Source organism: Vulpes vulpes, unplaced genomic scaffold, assembly GCF_048418805.1.
Source record: "Vulpes vulpes isolate BD-2025 unplaced genomic scaffold, VulVul3 Bu000000626, whole genome shotgun sequence".
Taxonomy (NCBI): domain Eukaryota; kingdom Metazoa; phylum Chordata; class Mammalia; order Carnivora; family Canidae; genus Vulpes; species Vulpes vulpes.
Genome location: NW_027325669.1, coordinates 721,763 through 743,903, shown reverse-complemented (window position 1 = coordinate 743,903; position 22,141 = coordinate 721,763). Strand labels below are relative to the sequence as shown.

Here is a 22,141-nt window from a genome sequence, read left to right as displayed (position 1 = left end):
TCTCTGACTGGCTTATTTAATTTAGCATTACAATCATTAGATCCATGCATGTAGTTGCAAGTGGAAAGAGCTCATTATTTTTTTATTGCTGAGTAGTATTCCACTGTATGTTTGTTCAAACACACACACTGCATCTTCTTTATGCATTCATCTATTGATGGACACTTAGTCTGCTTTCATAATTTGGCTACTATAAATAATTCTGCAGTACACATAAGGGTGCATATATCGTTTTGAATTGGTGTTTTCCTATTCTTTGTGTAAATAACCAGTAGTAGAGTTACTGGATTGTATAGTAATTTTATTTTATTTTATTTTTTTGAGTAACATCCATACTGCTTTCCACAGTGACTGTACCACTTTACATTCCCATCAACAGGACACTACATTTTTTGTTTCTTGTACACCCCACATCATTACCACACTTGTTTCTTGTGTTCTTGATTTTATTCATTCTGATACATTTCCCTAATTATTAGTGATATTGAGCATCTTTTCATGTGGCTGTTGGCTATATATATATATATATATATATATATATATATATACACTTTCTTCGGAGAAATGTCTATACCTGTCTTATGCCCATTTTTAATTATGTCTGGATTTTTTTGGCACTGAGTTACATAAGTTCTTTATATATTTTGAATACTAATTCCTTAACAGTTATTTCATTTGTAAATAATTTCTCCCTCCCAGTAGAATGACTTTTAATTTTATTGTTTACTTCACTGTGCATAAGCTTTTTATTTTGATGTAGTCCCAAAAGTTGATTTTTCCTTTTGTTTCCTTCGCTACAGGAGACATATCTAGAAAAGTGTTGCTATGGCCAATATCAAAGATATTGCTGCCTGTGCTCTATACTAGGATTTTTATGCTTTTAGATCTCATATTTAGGTCCTTAATCCATTTTGAATTTATTTTTATGTATGATGTAAGAAAGTGGTCCAGTTTCATTCTTTTACATGCAGCTGTCCAGTTTTCCTAACAACACTCTTTGAAGCGACTTTTTTCTCCATTGCCTATTCTTGCCTCCTTATTTGAAAATGAGTTGAACATTTAATCATAGGTTTATTTCTGGGCTCTCTATTCTGCCCCATTGATCTATGTGTCTATTTTTGTGCCCGTGCACATTATTTTGATTACAGATTTATAGAATATCTTAGCATCTGGAATTGTGATACCTCCAGTTTTGTTCTTCATTTTCAAGATTGCTTTGGGTGTTTGGGGTCTTTTATGGTTCCGTACAAATTTTAGGATTGCTTGTTCTGCTTCGGTGAAAAATGCTGTTGGTATTTTGATAGGGAATGCATTAAATTTGTAAATTGCTTTGAGTAGTATAGACATTTTAACAATATTTGTTCTTTCAATCCATGAGCATGGGAAATCTTCCTATTTCTTTGTTTTTTTTTTTTTTCAATTTCTTTCATCAATATTTTATAGTTTTCAGAGTACAGGTTTTTCAATTCTTTGGTTAATTTTTTTAGGTATTTTCTCATTTTTGGTGCAATTGTAAATGAGATTATTTCTCTTTCTGCTGCTTCATTATTAGTGTATAGAAATGCAACAGATTTCTATATATTGATTTTGTATACCACAACCTTACTGAATTCATTTATCAGTTGTAGTATATTTTGGTGGAGTCTTCAGGGTAATATACGTGTGTGTGTTTGTGTGTGTGTGTGTGTGTGTGTGTATACCTGTGTGTATACACACACACCTGTATATATGTATAGGGTAATACATATGTAATATATAAAGAGTAATATACATATATATGTATAGTATCTTCTCATCTGCAAATACTAAATATGTGTATGTGTATATACACACACACAAATTATATATATATATATATATATATATATATATATATATAAATTTATTTTTGGTGTCTGATTGCTGTGGTCCAACATAAGTTGAAAAAAAAAGGGTGAAAATGAATATTCTTGTTTTGTTCCTGTTAGGAGAAAAACTCAATTTTTCTTCATTAATTATGATATTAGTTGTAGGTTTTCCTTATAAGGTCTTTATTATGTTGAAGTATATTCCCTCTAAACCTACTTTGTTGAAGGTTTTATCATGAATGGATGTTGCAAATTGTCAAGTGCTTTTTCTGCATCTATTGACCTGATCATCTGGTTTTTATCCTTTCTCTTGTCAATGTGGTGTGTCACTTTGATTTGCAAATACCAAACTACCCTCATATCCCAGAAATAAAATCCACTTGATTGCATGGAATGATTTTTTTATGTATTGTTGAATTGGGTTTGCCAATATTTTGTTAAGGATATTTGCATGTGATCCTCAGAGATATTGGCCTGTAGTTCACTTTTTTAGTGGTACCTTTATCTGGATTAGGTATCAGGAAATGCTGGCCTCAAAGAATGCAACTTTGGAAGTTTCCTTCCTCTTCTATTTTTTGGGATAGTTTGAAAGGAATAGGTATTGACTCTTTTTTTTTTTTTATGTTTGATAGAATATACCTTCTGATCCTGAACTTATGTTTCCTGGGAGTTTTTTGATTACTGATTTAAATTCATTGCTGATAATTGGTCTGTCAAATTTTCTGTTTCTTCCTGATTCAGTTTTGGGTTGTTATCTATTTCTATGAATTTATTTGTTAGATTATCCAATTTGTTGGCATATAGTTTTTCATAATATTATCCTATAATACTTCATATTTATATGATGTCAGTTATTATTTCTCTTTCATTTCTGATTGAGTTTTTTTTTGATGAGTCATATGGCTAAAGTTTTATCAATTTTATAGATCTCTTCAAAGAACCAGCAGTTTTGTTGGTCTGATCTGTCCTATCAGTTTTGTTTGTTTTGTTTTGTTTTGTTTTGAGAGGGGGGGGGGCTCTTTTTTGGTTTCTGTTGTATTTACTTCTGCTCTAACCTTTATTACTTCCCTCCTTCTACTGGTTTTGAGTTTTGTTTGTCCTTCTTTTTCTAGTTCCCTTAGATGTAATGTTAAAAAGGTTTTTTTTTGGGGAATTTTATATATTTCTTGGAGTGGACCTATATCTGTAAATTTCCCTGCTAGATCTGCTTTTGCTGTGTGCCATAGATTTTGGACAATTGTGTTTCCATTTTTATTTGTCTCGGGTATTTTTTTTTTTAATTTCTTCATTGGCATGTGATTGTTTAGTAACATGCTGTTAAGTCTCCACATGTTTGTATTTGCTTCTTTTTCTTTTAATTTTCTTCTTATAGTTGATTTCTAATTTTATATTGTTATGGTCAACAAAGATATTTGATATCATTTCAGTCTTTTTAAATTTATTGAAACTTGTTTTGTAGCGTGCTATGTGGTCTGTTCTATAGAATATTCCATAAACACTTGAGAAGAATGTGTACTCTGCTGTGTTTAGTTAGAATATTCTGATGAGTCTATCTGGTATAATGTGCTGTTCAAGGACATTGTTTTCATATTAAGTTTATGTCTGTAAATCCAGTGATGCAAGTGGAGTATTACTTATTTCTATCAATTTCTCCGTTTGTATCTGTTAATATTTATTTTACATATTAGTTGTTCCTGTATTGGGTGCATAAATATTTACAAGTGTTATATCTTCTTGTTGGATTTACTCTGTATCATTATGAAATATCCTTCTTTGTTTGTTGTTGCAACATTCTTCTTCTTTTTTTTTTTAATCTATTTGGCTTGATATGAGCATTCTACCCCCCTTACCCCAGCTTTCTTCCTTTCCATTTGCATGGAATATCTTTTTCCCTCTCTTCACTTTTAGTCTGTGTGTGTCTTTAGATTTGAAGTGAGTCTCTTGTAGGCAACACTTATAGACTGTATTTTGGTCTCCTTTGAAATAATGAGGCATTTCTATGTCACAACAAAAAGCTGGGATTGAGCCTGCCTTTTAAGTAGTTGTATACTCCAGGTTATCTCCTAGCTTTGCCATAGTTCCTTCCAACAAGTTTTGATTATTTATATTATCTTTCTCATTCTTGTGGACATTGGCATTTTCCATCTCTGGGTAGTTGAAGATTATATAGCTAATAAATTGAATAGAAGTCAAAAAGTAAATTTTATTAATGAGTAACTATCAAAAACTTAAAAACATGATTCATACAAATATATAGTGAATATGTGTTAAGGAGTCACTTAGCTCACTAATGAGAGAATCAGAAGGATCATAAATCTGTTTCAAAGGAGTATAGAAGAACTTGAAGTGTTTACAAAAAATGAAATAAAAACATGCTAACTTAAGATTCTAAAATTAGATATAAGACTAGTTAATGTCATATCGTACAAGAAAACTGGGGTTATCTTTACAACCTGATGGAAATCCTTTGCATCACTATTGGACATAATATTTTTGCAGTTTATCAATGTACAAATTAATATCTAAATTCATAGATACTGGGATCTGATAAGTATTAAATTGTAAGTTAAACAACAATATATTACTCAGGAAAATTAATTTAAGGTGCCTATTAGACAATGGTTCAGTATAACATTGAAAGGACATGTAGATATTCCTTTATATTTTTTTCTTAAGATTTTGACTTTTGTTCTTAATAATTTTGTGGCATAGACAACTCTGTTAAACAATACTTAAATAAGTATGTTATTTTGCCAGAGTGCCATAAAATACCACAGAATAGGTGGCTTAGGCAATGGAAATCCATTTTCTCACAATTCTGAAGATAGGAGGTTCCAGATCAAGGTTTCAACTAGTTTGGGTTCTGCTGCGGCCTCTCTTAGGCTTGCAAATAGCCTTTCCTCTGTGTGTGGGGATTCTCACTATCTCTCATTGTATATCATATTCTCTTTTTATAAGGATATAGATCAGGTTATATTAGGGAACATCTTAATGGCCTTGATTTAATCATCTCTTTAAGACTTTATCTCCAAATGCAGTCACATTCTAAGGCAATGTGTAAGTTAGGACTTCAACACATGAATTTTGGGGAAAAACAATTCAGTCCACAATATTACATATTAGTATACATTATTATTATTACATATTAGTATACATACTAATATACATTACATTTTAGTGAATTAAAAATGTTTAAGCTCCATATTCAACAACTCTGGTAATTAACTACTTGCTTTGGGTCAGTATGAAAAATCTGTTGTAAATTGTTTTTTCTCTAATTGTAGAGTGTAAGTATTTGTCTTTTTTTTTTAACTTTTTCCTTGAACTTTTCATTTTATTTTCACTGGGTACAACTTTAAGTTGTTAGACCTAGCAAATATTGTATTTTAAAAACATAGTTAATAGCTACTTATGTGATGTTCAAATTTCAAAATACTTTCAGTGTTTTTCATTATTGTTTACAATTTTACCAATATTGATATTTTGTAGGTATGAGCGGATAAGTTACCTTTACTTATACCAATTAGAAAATTCTGAGTTACATAATAAAATCCATTTCCAAACAAAATAATAATAATAAAAATTAAAGGAAAAATCCAATTGACTGGTTGAAAAATGAATAAAAAATAACTGGGAAACAAAATAACAGGGATATATTTAAATTTTTGTTCTGGTACTAGTAAAGTGATGAGGATCTAACTAAAAATTTAGGATTTTTTTTCATAATGTCATAAAATGATTATAATTATCTTTAACAATTTCCTAAGATCTTGGTTATATTTCAGCAAAATTAAAATGAAATACTGAGTCCATTGTCTAGAAGATTCACCTATTTCCTGAAATGTGTCAATAATTTATTGACAAATTTATTTACTTAACTGTCTATGTATCTATTGGCTTACTTACTTGAACTTTTTTGTTTAATTTCCTCAATTCTCCAATCTTAATAAAAGATTACATTAAAACTAGACAGAAACTTCAAATATAAGAAAAAGAAAGAAAGCCAATTCCCACAGTTACTAAGTTTTTGGCCAATTATGAGGTTCTTTAGTGAGACCTTGTTGCTTCAGACATGGATGGTTGTTAACAATACCTATTGTTTCAATAGCAGGGAATCCTTCTGTAATGATACAGAATTGAAAAAAGGTGTGAATGCTGTCAAAAAACTCTTGTCTTAAACTACAATTGCATAGACTACACAAACTGCATGCTTAGCACGAGGGATGGGTCATTGAATGGGCTCTGGCACATACTTTCTCTGAACCCAAGGTATTTAAAATGACATTTGATACAATGGATTCTGTGCTCTAGTTGATATAATAATGTAAAAAGAATAAAAAATAAAGCATGCATTTGCAGATTTCTGTAGACAGAGATATAGTTCAGCTTTTTCAAAATACTGGTTGCTGGGGGATCCCTGGGTGGCGCAGCGGTTTAGCGCCTGCCTTTGGCCCAGGGCGCGATCCTGGAGACCCGGGATCGAATCCCACATCAGGCTCCCGGCGCATGGAGCCTGCTTCTCCCTCCGCCTGTGTCTCTGCCTCTCTCTCTCTCTCTGTGACTATCATAAATTAAAAAAAAAAATACTGGTTGCTGAATGGGGTTGAAAAAGGCTGCATGTAGTTTTTGGAACATTTAAATGGTTATCTTTCCATAAAGACTGCATTTCAGGAACGAGACTGTAATCAATAGCTTGATAATGTGTGCCCAATGAATTACAATATCCACTTTCTGCTTGTCCTTGTAAGGCATGATAGAAATTCCCACAAAGTTGCTACTTTTTATATCTTGCTTTGACAATATACCATTATAGTGATAATAATGACACATGCATCTATGTTAGTCTTTCTGTTGAAAGGATATCATTCACTGAAGCAGCATGTTACTACGGAAGTATCTTGAAGCAAAGCGTAGGAAGAATGTTTAGGTTCAGACTGTAGGAGGAAACCACTTAGTGAATGAATCATAGATCCATAGTAAGTTTGAACAAGGAGGTATCAAAGTATAATTTCTAATAGATAAAAACATGATTGTCATAAAATTCAAGAATAAATATGAACAAGAAATTTATTTATGGAATTATTGAGAGAACCAGCCCAGTATTGCTGATCACGGAGCATAAGTAGAATTGGATATTTACAGACATTTTAAAGAAAAAGAATGTATAAATAAAATTTGTAAATAAGTATGAAAATGGTTAATGTCTCACAGGGCAGTACATCCATAACTTTCGGGGTTATCTTTTCTACCAGATAAATATCTACAAATTAGCATGAAATTTCAATATTGAGGTCTGATCAAAAAGAAGATATTCAAGTCAAATACAGATACAGTCTCCCAGGGCTGCTCTATCCATTTTAGCCACTACCTACTTCTTTTAAATTTAATTCTGAGGTCATTAAAATGAAATACAATACAAATTTAGTCACACTAGCCACATTTTAAGTGTTCACTAGACACATTTGGCTAATGGCTACTTTATTGGACAACGTGGATGTAGAATACTTCCTTCATCACAGAAAGTAGTATTGAATAACACTCTTCTAGAGAATTAATCGTTGAGCAGACCTGTTTTATAATGCCTATGTATGCCATTGAAAAACGTATCACCACACCTTTTATTTTGAATATCCTTTGTAAACAAAAAGATCTTACAGACCTCTTTTTCCAACTTTTCCACTCCTCCTTTTTGTTTTTAATGAAAGAGGATCTGAAAATATAGGCTTACCCTTAGACTCACAAAAAGTTGATTCCTCTTACTACTAAGTTTAGCTATATCATTGAACCATTGAAATGAATGAACTATTTTGTATAAATGGGGGAACAAAGACAAAGATTTTATTGTAAATACTTGTATTTTAAGATTTAGAAATCCTTTGTCCATTTGTCTAGATCATCTTCAGTCCTTAGATAACAAGAAGGAAGGTATCAAAAGGTAGTCATTACCTTATAGCATAATTAAATCACTTATTTTAGCATAGCAAGAAATTATATTGACAGATTTATTTTATCATAAAACTACCTTTACTTTTGATATGTCTTCTGTGATGGTTTGGGCAGACTTCTGTACTCTTTGGCTTATGATACTAAATTTGCACCTGCAATGTAATGATTTTGTGTATGTGTGTTTTTCAGATGTGCAACAAATGGCGATTGACTGGCTTACCAGAAATCTCTATTTTGTGGACCATGTCAGTGACCGGATCTTTGTTTGTAATTACAACGGGTCTGTATGTGTCACTCTGATTGACCTGGAGCTTCATAATCCTAAGGCAATAGCAGTAGATCCAATAGCAGGGTAAGAAGTTCTTTTTTTATAGTGTTTGATCTGAAATAGTTTTCACTTAAAAATATAATAGTTCAAAACAATACAACAGTCTGACAGGAGTTTTGGAATTTAAGACTGACTATAGGCTCAAAGGATTTTTAAATGTCGATTTCAGCAACTGCATTGCAAGGAGGAAAGAAGGACTATAATTTACCATGCAAAAGCTGGGGAGTACCAGTTCCTCATCACATTAATATCGCTGGCTTAACCTGAGATGCAAACAACCTGTCATCCTCTTAAGAATTGCTTTGGGGTCACCAGACAAGAGCCTCGGGATACTTTTAGGTTAAAGAGAGAAGACTTTAAGTTCCCTTAGCAGTAGACCTTGTAGTTAAGCAAGCTTCAAAAATACTACTTGAAAGATGTGCTATTAATAAACTTAAATCCAGCACATTTGGGATTTATAAAAGGGGCATAATACAAGTTCATGCACATGACTAAAACATTGAGGTCATCTTTGTTAGTTGAAACCAGCTTTTTTTTTTCTCCAACTACTGATATGTAAATACTAAGTAATTATGGAGTTACTGAATTCATCAGGATTGGATTTCACTTTTTTTTTTCCTGTCTTTCTAATTTTGCAAGCCTCTTTGTTGGTTAAAAAGATGTCTTATCTGACCTTCTTTTAGTTAATAGGCTCATTAATCTTTTTAAATATTTCACAGTTTGTCAAAATATAGTAATAAATGTTTAAATTCCCATCGAGTTTGTTTCTATGATTAGAAAATCAATATGGGAATTATGCTCCAATTTTACAAAAGCTATGGCATTATTGAGGGGGAGGGGCAAAAATATATGTAGAGTCTTATAAATTCAGTCATTTCACCAGTTAGTACTGGGCAAGGATACTCTCAAATTAATGACATAGTGTACAATTTTAATCAGAGGAGCTGCTGTTCTTTCAGATGTAAGATGTAGCAAAGATTTGGAAACTGAAATTTTATCCTTGTTACCATTTTAATCGTCCCCAAGCAGTTCAGGCTGAAATGTCTGATGGAACATATCCTGAACTGCCATAAGCCTCCATTCAATAAATGGGAAAATATTTACTGAAGAAACAGCTGTCATCCATATGTGGACTTTTGTCACTCTTTACTTAAAGTCTGATTGAATATTAAGATGCATCATCACAATGGTTTTGATTTTGACAAGAACAGCTTGCACGTAAGAACTTCGCTAGGAAGGCTGTGTAATATAATTCTTGAATGTAGCTCTATTTGTATTTGCAGCAGATGGTTACTTGACTCAATCTGACTGCAGTGATGCTTCAAAAGACATTAGTAAAAGAAGTTGTATTTAAACTGATTTGTTTGGGTTGTTGGATAAGGGTAGTAAGAAAGAATTGGAAATTTACAAATGTGCTAACAGCATTCTTCTGGAATTCTGTTTAGAAATATATTTGCTTGCGTGTTTTTCCCTGGATGTGCTAACTGAATTTCAAATTAACCTTTATACAGTCTTACCTGTCAAAAATGTTAAGAGGTGAAGCTATTGTGTTTCTCTCCTCATTCTATCATCTTATCCCTCCCCATTCTTAAAAACAAAGATCCAGAGACCCGTTCTAAATAAAACTGTCAATCTGAAATGTATGTGAACACCATCTCCTTTTCTGAATAGCAACGCATTTTATATTCTCAAGATTCCTGTTTCTCTCTGTCATTACATGAAAGAACCATATTTTGTCATTTTTGTCAAAGGAATTAGGAGTAGAAAACCCCTATATTGTTTGCACTTATTCTCTGCAGGATTCCTTTGGGCCTAGTAACTGTTTAAATGTAATTTCGTCTTGTATCATTTATCACAATAGGTTCTTTGGAATTTTTTATTTGGGTTTGCTCTATATCTCTAACGCAGTTTTTCAGTCATGAATTGGAGATATCTGAGAAAGCAGAGCTCTTTTGTTCTTTTATAAATATAAGCCAGTTTCTAATAGCACACTTTCAAATATCCCACTTTTCTCTTATTACCAGAAATTTTTCTAGGATTAATATTATACTATCTAGAATAGGAACAGTAGGTTTTTCTTTCCTTCAACTTCTACTTTTGGGCCTGCGCCAGAGTATTTTGAATGTTAAGGCTAGAATAAATCTGTACCACCCACTAAAGGGGACATGTGCCACCAGTGAGATTTCCCCTACCTTTTCCTAATTCTATGGTGACTGGTATATCTTTGGCTCATTCTCATGTAACTTCAGAAAACATTGGAATATATTTAAAGTCGTAGAGCTTGACCTTAATAGCAGTAGAAATGGAGGGAGAGTTGCCTTACCTCTTCAAAAGCTGCATTGAAAAAAAAATCTTTTAGTTGGCTATTTTAACTTGTACTTTTAGTGATAATAATGAAGTTGGTTTGTCCATTTGGGAAAAAAAATGTATTTTGGTGGATGTGCGTTACCATGTACAAAACCCAAACTCAGTAGAGTTGTGTGAGATGGCTAACCTGAGGAAAAGAAAAATCCCCTGTCATGAGAAAGAGCAGGAATTGAATATTTTCTAGGTGTAATGTATATCATTTTTCCATAAAGGATGGATTTTTTACTTATAGAGTGTAAATGGCAGAGTTTTTGTAGGATTTATTTGTGAATCCATGACCCCATGTGTGGAACGAGGGTAATGGGTGTCATCGTCTTTTTTCTCTGTAAGAGCAGGCCAACTGCAAGGAACCAAAGTAGTGAAGCTCAAGTCCTGTACACAGGAGTGAATGACAGTATTTAAATAGTTAATAAGCTTTTTCCCATCACCTACCTGGACCCCGACTTCCGGCAAGACTAATCATAGATGAGAAATTAGAGATAGAACTAAAGTAAACAGCTATTAAGGAATAGGATGGATTTATTAAATAATAATCTTAAATGCTCTGTGACTTTGGGAAGCCAGAAATGAGGTAGGTTTGCCGATGCCCATGAAAGGGGTTTTGTAACAAGGTGACTCTTGGGGTAGACATCAGGTTTTTCAATTCTATTAAGTGGCTCCTAGAGCCAGCCTAGGTTCCAAGTTACAGCCTGTATTCACTATTCACCTGTAAGCGACGTAAGTAGAATTGTTGCTCATCTTTGTATGTTAATCTCCTTAGTCTGCTCTATAGGGGAATTAACTCTATAGATTATAGCCCCATGATGGAGCACTATCTATTAGTTTGATGACTCAGATAGTTCTGGAGTTGCTATAGGTTTGAGCATTAGGAAATATCTAAAGACATGCTACTATGTGTTCTTGTTCTCCTCATGGAAGTATAAATATTGAAGGATTGTATACTCATCTATAGTTCATGAGGCCCCTAATCCTAGAACATTCATATTCATATTTTGATAAGTTTAACATTGTGAGTCCTACCTTTTTGAGGAAGAACTATCCTCTACACATACCCACAAAAAATGTTTCTTGAAAATTATGTAAAATTAGTCTCCTTCAAAATCTTTTGTCACACTTCTCTTTATTAGAGGAAAACTGAGAGAATGGACACATTTCATAATTTCAATCATCATCTTACTAAGTTTAAGTGTTAACTTGACCTAATTTTCTTCTTGGAGATCTTGAACTTAAAGTTTCTTTAAAAAATAGATAAATAGATGATAGATAGATAGATAGATAGATAGATAGATGATAGACTAGATGAATAAACCTAACTCCTAAAGTATATTTTGGGTTATTAGTGTATCTTTAAAACAATCTTCACCCTGCACATAGGAACAGTATTCAGATGAGTGGATCTCCAAATTCACCTAATGAAAGGGACCAATGGAGCTATTTGCTCACTTCTTATACTCAGTGGGTAAAATTAATGGAGCATAGTGACTATATCCCTAGTCTATAAATTTGTATTTATTATTCCCCAAGTCCTACCAATGTGTTTTGTTATGTGTAGCTACAAATTCAAGTGAATATCACTATAATGTTAGCTCTATTTTCATTTTTTATCTGTCCATAATCAATCTAAATATCTATATGCTTATTGCCTATTTACATTACTACTACCTTCTCTCAGTGACTCGAACATTCCTAGGTGACATTTAGATTCATAAAGAATTGTCTAAACAATAGGCACCTACCTAAATTGGCCAATTTACTAAGTGCTTCAGGAGAGTTATCACTGCCACTTTTCAATCCAAAGTTCCTTTCAGGAGTTGCTGATGTGATTAGGCAAGACAACATGGATATTCAAGTTTGTGTTTCATGGTCTGCACTATTCTGAGTGAAGCTTTTTGTTCAAAGGCTCACTCAAAGGTATAAACCCATATTAGCTGTCTTATATATGACTCAAATTATTTTCATTAATTAATTTTGTCTAGAGTCAAATGCTCCAAATTCCTCTCCAGGCCTCTCTTCAGGTGGAGGTTCATATATGACATTACCTTTAATCACTCTCTCGTTCAGATACAAATTATATTGTGATTATCCTGGGATTATGAAAGAGTAATTTGGAGTGATTTATGTTCATTACAGCCTTTACTGGAAACTCACCCCAAATTAAATCAACTCTCACTGTGTCCTTAGTTCACATCATTCATAATAATACAGTAACTCAAAATAAAATAATGCAAAACATTCTACATCTCTATTGACTCTCTGCTGTTCTTTTTTACTCTGTAATTTTTCAGAGTTTATTAAGCTTATCTCTAAATTACTGAGTCACGGTGCTATTTCTGGTAAATATATTTAGTATCTTCCCAACTCTCCAACCACTCCCTATAAAGATTTCTTCTCTGAATTCTCACACTGATTAATGAGGTCCTCCTAAATAGATAAAGTAATAGAAAAAAAAAGAACAACTACTATATATTAAGTTATGAAAGGAATTTATTATTTCACTTAAAATCTAGATATAAGACAGTCCCTGTATTGGTTTTTTGAGTGGCTCAACAATATCATTAAGGATGTGTGTCCATTTACCTGTGATGTTTGTGATGTTATCTTTAATGTGTGCTTTTCAGGCTAATTCTCTTGTTGTCATAAAGGACTACTGAAGTTATAGGGATCCTGTGTAGGAACAATATATTCAGTTCAAAATAAAGAAAAAAAAAAAGCGGGATGGGGGTGGGGAGGGGGAGAGCACTGTATTTTCCTTGAGTGTGGAAGAGCTCTTAAGCAGACATATTTTCATGTCTGTTTGGTCAGAAATAGGGTAGATACCTACCTGAATGGGACAGCAAAATACATTGTTTTTACCATTGGCGTGTGAAAGACAGAAGGACATGGGAGCGAAATTGGGACCAACCTAACATGGAAAAACAAAAATGGATTAAGAACCAACATCATCTACTATAATCACTGTTGTATGATATTTCTTTCTTATGTACAATTCTTTGACTTCTTGTTGTTCTTTCCAGGCACTTACTGGGTCTCTTTCAACTTATCTAACTTGTTTGGAATATGGACAAATACTTTGTTCCAATTCTTTATTCCCTTTTCTAAGAGAATTATTCCATTTACTTTTGGCCAAGGCCATTCAAATTCATATCAAGGAATGTTTTTCTTATCTCTTTTCAAGGCAAATGGCATTTTTTTTTTCCCAGTAACATTTTACAATACAAAGAAGAAGCTGGGGTGGGGAGATACCTGGGTGGCTCAGCTCTTGAGCATCTGCCTTTGGTTCAGGGCATGATCCTGGGGTTCCAGGGATCGAGTCCCACATCAGGCCCTCAACTGAGAGCCTCGCCAGAGGGAGCCTGTTTTTGCCTCTGCCTGTGTCTCCACCTCTCTCTCTCTCTCTCTGTGTGTGTGTCTTTCATGACTAAATAAATAAAATCTTTAATTTTTAAAAATTTTTTAAAAAATAAAATCTTTAAAAAAAATCTGGGGTGGGAGTTCTCTGGATAACAGTCCTAGTATACCTATTTTTATCTTTAAAAATATACTTTAAGAAACATATGGTAGCTCTTATTCTATCAGATTCTCCAACACTTTTGGAATCTATGTGAATATTCTAAGCCACTGAGGTAACATTAAGTAAATTATTGTTTCACTTTTAAAATGATTCTCAAGTGGCCAAAAACCTCTTGTACTCTCTGCCAGAGAGTAGTTTGCATACTGGAAGAATCTGCACCATTATTACAAAATAATAATTTTATATTTCCAAGTAGTTTAAAATTATTTCTAATTGTTTCTTACATAGAGTTCTATGAAAACAAAAGGTACATATGGGCTCGTGGTACTGCTTTTGAAAATATATGGATGAATTTCCTATATCACTTAGGTGTAATGAGGACATCAAATATAATGATGTGATATATTCTTTCATGGAGATAGAGTTTAACAGTTATACACCAAATATCAAATATTACAACCAGATGATAGAGTTATTATAGTTTACAAAAAATACATTCTAAATAACAAATAAAATACTAAGCAGTGATTTTTTTGAAGTTTATGAGGTAAATGGGTCAAGCACAAATGTTATTTTCAAAAAATAGAAAGTCTTAGTTTATAAACACCACCACAAGGGAAAGGACAAAAATTAAAAACAAATAAGTACTTGACACCATTTCCCCTATATGTTACCACTCATTCATGTATAACATAAATTCAAAATTTTACTGTAGGTTATATATTCATATCCAACTAAAAAAAAAGAGGAGAACAAGAAGGAAAAAAAAAAACAGTTTTTACACTGTTATGCTTTGTTCTGCTTGACTGCTGAGCCTTGCTGGATATTGATCCAAAATTGATATTTTCCCTAGAGCCAGATTCTTAGCGGTTTGACTAGGGAGAAACAGGCTTGGCTGTAGAGTCAAGGTGGATGTTTTACAGTGTCAAGTAGTGTTTACTCAAGATTCCTTTTTAATCATACAAAGAAAAAAGTCAAACGTTGAGGGTATCGGGTCTTCTTTCAGTTTTACTGATATCATTGTCTTTGTAAGTACTTCTAAAAATTGTGTTTAGGCAGGAAGTGTCATACTTCCTGATTGCCAGATATGCTACAAATCTATAGTCATCAAAATAGTATGGTGCTGGCATTAAAACAAATAGACTGATGGGAGAGAATTGAGAACCCAGAAGTTAACCCAAGCACATATGGTTAACTATTTGACAACAGAGCCAAGAATACTCAGTGGAAAGAATCCAGTTTCTTCAACATACTATCATGGGATAATTGAATATTCACATGTAAAAGAAGGAAATTGGACTCATATCTTATACCACTCACAAGAATTTATTCAAAATGGATAAAAGTCTTAAGTGTAAGACATGATACCATGAAACTCCTAGAAGAAAACATAGCAATAAATCTCTTTGACATGTATACTGGTAATTAATTTTTGCATATGACATCTAAAGCCCAACTAACTAAATAGATAAACAGATAAATGAACCAGTAGGACTATACCAAACTAAAAAGCTTCTGCATAGCAAAAGAAACCATCAACAAAGTGAAAAGACAACATATCAGATGGAAAAAAAAAGTATTTGCAAACTTTGTATCTGATAAGGGGTTAATATCCAAAATATATAAAGAACTAACACAACTCAATAGCATAAAAAAAAAGAAAGGAAAGAAGAAGAAAGAAAGAAAGAAAAAAAAGAAAGAAAGAAAGAAAGAAGAAAGAAAGAAAGAAAGAAAGAAAGAAAAGAAAGAAAAGAAAAAGAAAAGAAAGAAAAGAAAAAGAAAAGAAAGAAAGAAAGGAAGAAAGAGAAAAAAATCAGCCCCATTAAACAATGGGCAAAAGACATGAATAGACATTTCTCCAAAGAAGATAAATGAAGACCAAAAGGTACATGACAAGGTGCTCAACATCACTAGTTAATAGGGAAATGCAAATTGATAGCACAATAGGTTATGACTTTCGGTCTGTTAGAATGTCCCTCATCAAAAAGATAGGAAATAGCAAAGCTCACACAGTTATGGAGGAAAGGGAACCCTTGTATACTGCTGGTGGGGTTGTAAATTGATACAGCCATTATGGAAGACAGTATGAAGGATATTCAAAAATAAAAGTAGAACTACCATATGATATAGTAATTCCACTTCTGGGAATATATCCAAAGGCAATGAAAACACTAACTCAAAAAGATATCTGCACCCCCATGTTCACAGTAGTGTTATTTATAATAGCCAAGACATGAAAAAAACCTAAGTGTCTGTCGATGTATCATTGCATTTTTATCCAAAGAATTTGTGATATACACATACGTGTGATATACACATACATGTATACACATGTATGTGTATACACATACATGTGTATATGTGTATATCACAAATATTATGCAGAGGAATATTATTAACCATTAAAGAGAAAAAAAAAGAGGAAATCCTCCTATTTGTGACAACATAGATGGACTTTGAAGACATTATGCTTAGTGAGATGTCAGACAGGAAAGACAGAAACTGTATGAACTCACTTATTTGTGACATCTAAACAAAAAGTGATAAAAACAGACTCATAGAAAAATAGATCAGATTTGTGATTACCAGTAGCCGAAGTTGGAGAAAGGGAGGATTGGAGGAAAGTGGTCAAAAAAATACAAACTTCTAGTTATAAATAAATACACATGTACATCATGATGACTATAGCTATTAAATGTAGCACCTGGTCAGGCAGTTTCTTGTTCACGGCACCACCATGCTTCCACTATGGAAGTGGGAACATTCCATTTCCAATAAATACATTGCCACTTCGGTCACAGTCTTCTCTTCTGGCTACCAAATATCCATATGCATCCTTACACATCTAATCCCATACATAGAATACACTACATTTAGGTTGGAGTGGAAGCTTTCTAGGTGATATGTAATCCTTTCCATTATGATCTATTGTGCTTCCTTGTATACAGCAAACTATGAACCAAAAGACAAGGTGTCTTTACACACTGTCCCTTCCATACCCTTATAAATTGATGGGCCAGTGATAGAATGACAAACAAAAAGTATCAGCTAGAAAAGAAGATTGGAGGCACACAGTAATCATTGGAGTAGAGCAATAATGAAAGCCTGCCAGGAAGTAAAGGAAGGCCCTCCTGCCCTGGAGGTTTGGAAGTTTCTTGTCTAGATGCTATTTCTTTCCCTGTAACATTTCTCCTTGACCATTGTTCGTTACCTATGCTTCCTCTGAGGGGATCTTTCTAGTCCATTGTGGTCAATACATCTGAAATTGGCAATGGGGAATAGTCTCCCCCTGTGGACTCTATAATTCACAGACTGTTTCTTGTTCTTTTCATTTTGTTTTAAGGTTTGAAGAGACAAAGAATTTCGTAAGCTAGGCTCATAACTATGAGCCTATGGTTATAAATTCCCTTGAAAATTGGTAGAATTTTGATTTCTTTGCTTCCCATTACTTCTATATACCAATATTCTAAGTTATATTCTAGAGATAATTATCAAGCCCAAATAATTTCTTTGTACCTCATACTCTTGGTTTTCTCTATCAATCTAATGGTGGTCACTGCAAGGTCTGAAAACAATGTTTCAGTGGGAACAAACACCTTTTGTCTGAGTGAAATTCTTCTGTTTAATTGGGGGGGGGTCTTAATTGGCTTTTTTGCTCAAAGACATTTTCAGTGCTTTTTTTTTTTTTTTTTTTTAACTATTCGGGTCCTAGATAGAAACAACTTGCTTTCCAAACCTGGGAGGCCTCAGTTCTGTACTTGCTCTATTCCCTTTCGGTTTTTGCTCTCAACCAGACACTTCTAATTTATACTTTTCTTTTTCGGTAGTATCTTGTTAAAATAAGCATTAGAAACTAATACTAATACTATTATACTTTTAAACTTCTTCCTTTAAATCCACAGGCTCATGGAGCATTTGTTTTTTTTTCTTCATATATCTATATCTATATCTATCTATATCATCTATATCTATATCTATATACATATATATATATATCAAGACACTACAAATGACATTTTTTATTAAGTATTTTTAACCTTGAATATTTCAATCCTGAGCAATAATTACCTTGATGCTGCTGCAATAACAATGAAACCAATGTTACATATTTTAAATTTTTGTTAAGGTGGTTCTATACTTATGCTACCAAGTTTTGAATTTGTCGTGATAACACTCACTGCTATAAATTTCAGTGGATAGCACAATAGGAATTTCATTTATTTGCTTTCTGTGTTATTGCTCAAGGTAGAATCCAATGCAATGTTCTTAGCTATCAGCCAACTTTTCTTCATGCGATGAATCAAAGATGGAGGCTCCTTTCATCTTGTGGTTCCTATGTCCTTTAGGGCCTGAGAATCCTCTGATTTTTTGACCAAAGAGAGAAAAAAAGGCATATCTGCCTTTTCTTCTTTCTTTCTTTCTTTCTTTCTTTCTTTCTTTCTTTCTTTCTTTCTTTCTTTCTTTCTTTCTTTCTTTCTTTCTTTCTTTCTTTCTTTCTTTCTTTCTTTCTTTCTTTCTTTCTTTCTTTCTTTCTTTCTTTCTTTCTTTCTTTCTTTCTTTCTTTCTTTCTTTCTTTTCTTTCTTCTTTCTTTCTTCTTTCCTTTCTTTTCCAATTCCAGCTTAGTAGCTACTTTTATTATTTCAGCTACATTAATAGTTAGTGACATCTAGTCAGTTGGTCATATCTGAAGGTAAGGGGGCTAAAATATGTGGTTTCTAGAGGCACCTGGGTGGCTCAGTGGTTGAGCATTTGCCTTTGGCTTAGGTCGTGATCTCAGGGGTCCTGGAATTGAGTCCTGCATCCGACTCCCTGTGAGAAGCCTGCCTCTGAACCCTCTGCCTATGTCTCTGCTTCTCTCTGTGTCTCTCATGAGTAAACAGATACAATTTTAAAAATATATGGTTTCTAACTGGGAAGTTGTTAACCACTCCACATTTTAGAAAGGGAGGAGCATGAGCTATGAGCTTCTGGTAACAGATGACTGTCTGCCACTGTAACCACTATCTGATTTTATTTTATTTTTTGCATTTTGGTTAATAACAAAAGTAGAGCAAATGCATTTGTTTCTAAAAAGTATTTTAAACTGAGTGGGGTCTTGTTTTGCCAATGTTTTTTACATTCCCCTGAATATTCAGAATTCAGGTTTATCATTTTACCTTGAAAGAGTCATTTTCATTCTCCTCTTGAGACATTCACAAATCCATGTGATCTTCTAAAAGTTTGCTTGGCAAACACATAATCAGAGAAACAAGTATATTATACCCTGGCCAGCAAATGAAATGATAGGCATCTTCATATTGGGGCAATTTCTCTAAATACTTGTGGCAAATTCCTAGAACCTAAACACCCTCTTTCTGGAAAGCCAAGAGACACCATGAACTCTCCCCACTCAAGCTGCAACTCTTTCCAGATGATTGAATGATGATTATTCTTCTATTTGTGCTTCTTAAGATCTCACTGCTACTACCAGGCCACAGAAAGCTTTATTTTCCAGACTGGCTCTTGGATTTTCTTTAATATACACTAGAGCTAGTTTTAATTTTTTTCCTTGTTTGTTTTGGAGCATACTTTGAATAGATATGATGTGAAATTCAATCTGAGAGTAGAGGACAAAATGGATTATTGGTGGAGGTAATGCCAGAGGTAAAAGAGAGAGAGAAGGTAGCTGAAACAGTATAAATGTAGCATAATAATGATCAGTATGTTTGATAACACTTTACACAGTAACAAAAATCCTAATTCCGTCTCCTTAAATGATAAGTAAATTTATTTTCTCACTTAGAGGAAATCCAGAGAAGAGCAAGATTGGTTGGATCCAGGCTTGGTTGAATTGATACCTCAACGGCATCATTAGAGAGACACATCCCTTCCATAGCTCTGCTCTGCCATCCACAACTACATCTCCCCCCCCCCCCCCACCATGGTCATAAGGTTGCTGTGTAGCTACTGAGGGAAATTGCTTACTTACTCCCATGCAGCAGGAAAAAGAAAGACATTTTGTCATTTATTCAAAGACAGTGAAAACTGCATCGATGACACCTATGATGATTTAACAAGGCAATTATTCACACTTTGGCTCCCAAACATGTTTTTTTATTTGTTTGTTTTTATGCTGAAGCATGCTAAATTTACAGAGAAAACCCTAGTTTATTCCATAGAAAGAAATACTTTAAGGATCTATAGTGATTCCCTGATGAATAAGACAAACGTAGGTTTAGATGATTGAAGATAGGGAAATTTTTAGTGAGAAATAGAACTAGCTGCTGCAAACTCTACCTTGCTTAAATGCTCTTCTTACTCTTTGGAGCTGTATCTGTTTCAATTATTCAAAAACAAGTACTTGGATAAGTAGAATAATAATACATACATTTGAGGTTGCTTAATAAAGAAGATATTTTTAAGCTGTGTCTGGTTTTAATTTTTAAAAATTTTTGTAGAGTTATCCCACATTGGATTTTACTCATCATACAATACTATATGATATAAAAATAATTTTAAGTATATTTTATTAAAAGTAATTGTATTAAGTTGAATAATAGTGAATAGCTCAAAAATTGCTTCATAATCTATAGGATCAACAGCTAAAGTATGATTAATTGCAATTAAAGCTAAAATACCATTTTTCTCAAATGAAATAAGAATATTTATTTTATCCAATAATATTTTAAGTAAATTTAGAAGATCAGTCTCTAATCTTAAATACTTGTAATAAATAATATTTTTCAAAACTTATTTCTGAGCTATGAAATTTTCTAGGAGGTAGTTTTAAAAGATTTGAATTGGAAAGATCTTTATATTATTTATTTTTCATAATAATATTCTTAGTGTTCATAATGTAGAAGCATTATATGCTGAGACAAATTATAATGCAATACTTTATGGAGCATCCAGCTCTGCCCCTTTGTCCTGTTTGAATTGATGCCAAATATATCACATGAAATTCATATAGTGAGCTCATCTGTGCTATTCTCTATGATGGAGGTGATTTTATTGAGCATGTTCTCATAGATGATCTCAACTACCCCAGAACCTCAAGTCACTCTATCATCATTTACCTGAAGACTCAACTATTTGTTACATATAGAGAAGTAGTCAATTAACTACTTCTGCATTATCCATCTTACTTTCTTTGTGTTTTGTATTACATCAGAATATGAATAGGCAGTTCTGCTAGGCCCTCTTTCTTTGACACGGAGAAAGAAAGATATTAATATCAGGACACCTGGGTGGTTCAGCAGTTGAGCATATGCCTTCAGCCCAGGGCATGATCCCAGGGTCCTGGGATCGAGTCCCACATCAGGCTCCCTGCATGGAACCTGCTTCTCCCTCTGCTTGTGTCTCTCCCTTCTCACTCTCTGTGTCTTCCATGAATAAATAAATAAATAAATAAATAAATAAATAAATAAATAAATAAAATGTTTAAAAAGAGAGAGAGATTACACCATTACACCATTACTGACTATTTACTTTGGCCAGTCATTGTTCTAAGCACTCCCTATAAATTGATCAATTTAATCTTCATGGTATCTTGTGAGGTAATGAATACCTTTATCTTCGTTTACAGATGAGGCTTGGAGAGGTAAACTACTTGTCCATAGTCAACGAGCCAGTACATGTTGTAGTCAGGGCTCAAACTCAAGCGACTAGCATTCTTATCCACTACACTACACCCATAATGAATCAGCTTTAATTTGGGAGGAAGGGGGGGCGGTTAAGATGAGGAAATTGGGGGTTTATGCTGAGCTACCATTCACGCACAAGATTGGGTACTCAGTCCTGAGGAAAATGACACTCGGGAATGTGCAGTATGGTGATTTTGTACCTTAACATGGGACACCTGTAAGTTTGCATATGTGTCCGTTCTAGGAAGATGGATAGAAATGACACACTGGATTTGTTCTGAAAAATTGAAGTAAGTAACCATATGACATTCTGAAAAAGGAAAAAAACTACAGAGAAAACAGAAAGATCGGTGGTTGCCAGAGGCTGGGGCAGGGGAAGAGGAGAGGATGGATGGATAGAATAAAAATAAGTTTTAGGGCAATGAAACTGCTCCATGTAGTGCTGCAATGGTGGATACATGTCATTCATTATGCATTTGCCAAAACCCATACAACTAACTGTATAGAACAAAACATGAA

At 33.4% G+C, this 22,141-nt stretch overlaps 1 protein-coding gene across 1 annotated transcript in view; it reads left to right on the top strand.

Annotated features, from left to right (window-relative positions):
- Positions 1–22,141, top strand: part of LOC112912724 (low-density lipoprotein receptor-related protein 1B-like) — a 1,003,376-nt gene that overhangs the window by 262,807 nt on the left and 718,428 nt on the right. The window contains exon 5 of the mRNA XM_072745081.1: positions 7,983–8,145. Coding sequence (XP_072601182.1) covers positions 7,983–8,145 — 163 coding nt within the window. The remainder of the gene's footprint in view (positions 1–7,982; positions 8,146–22,141) is intronic.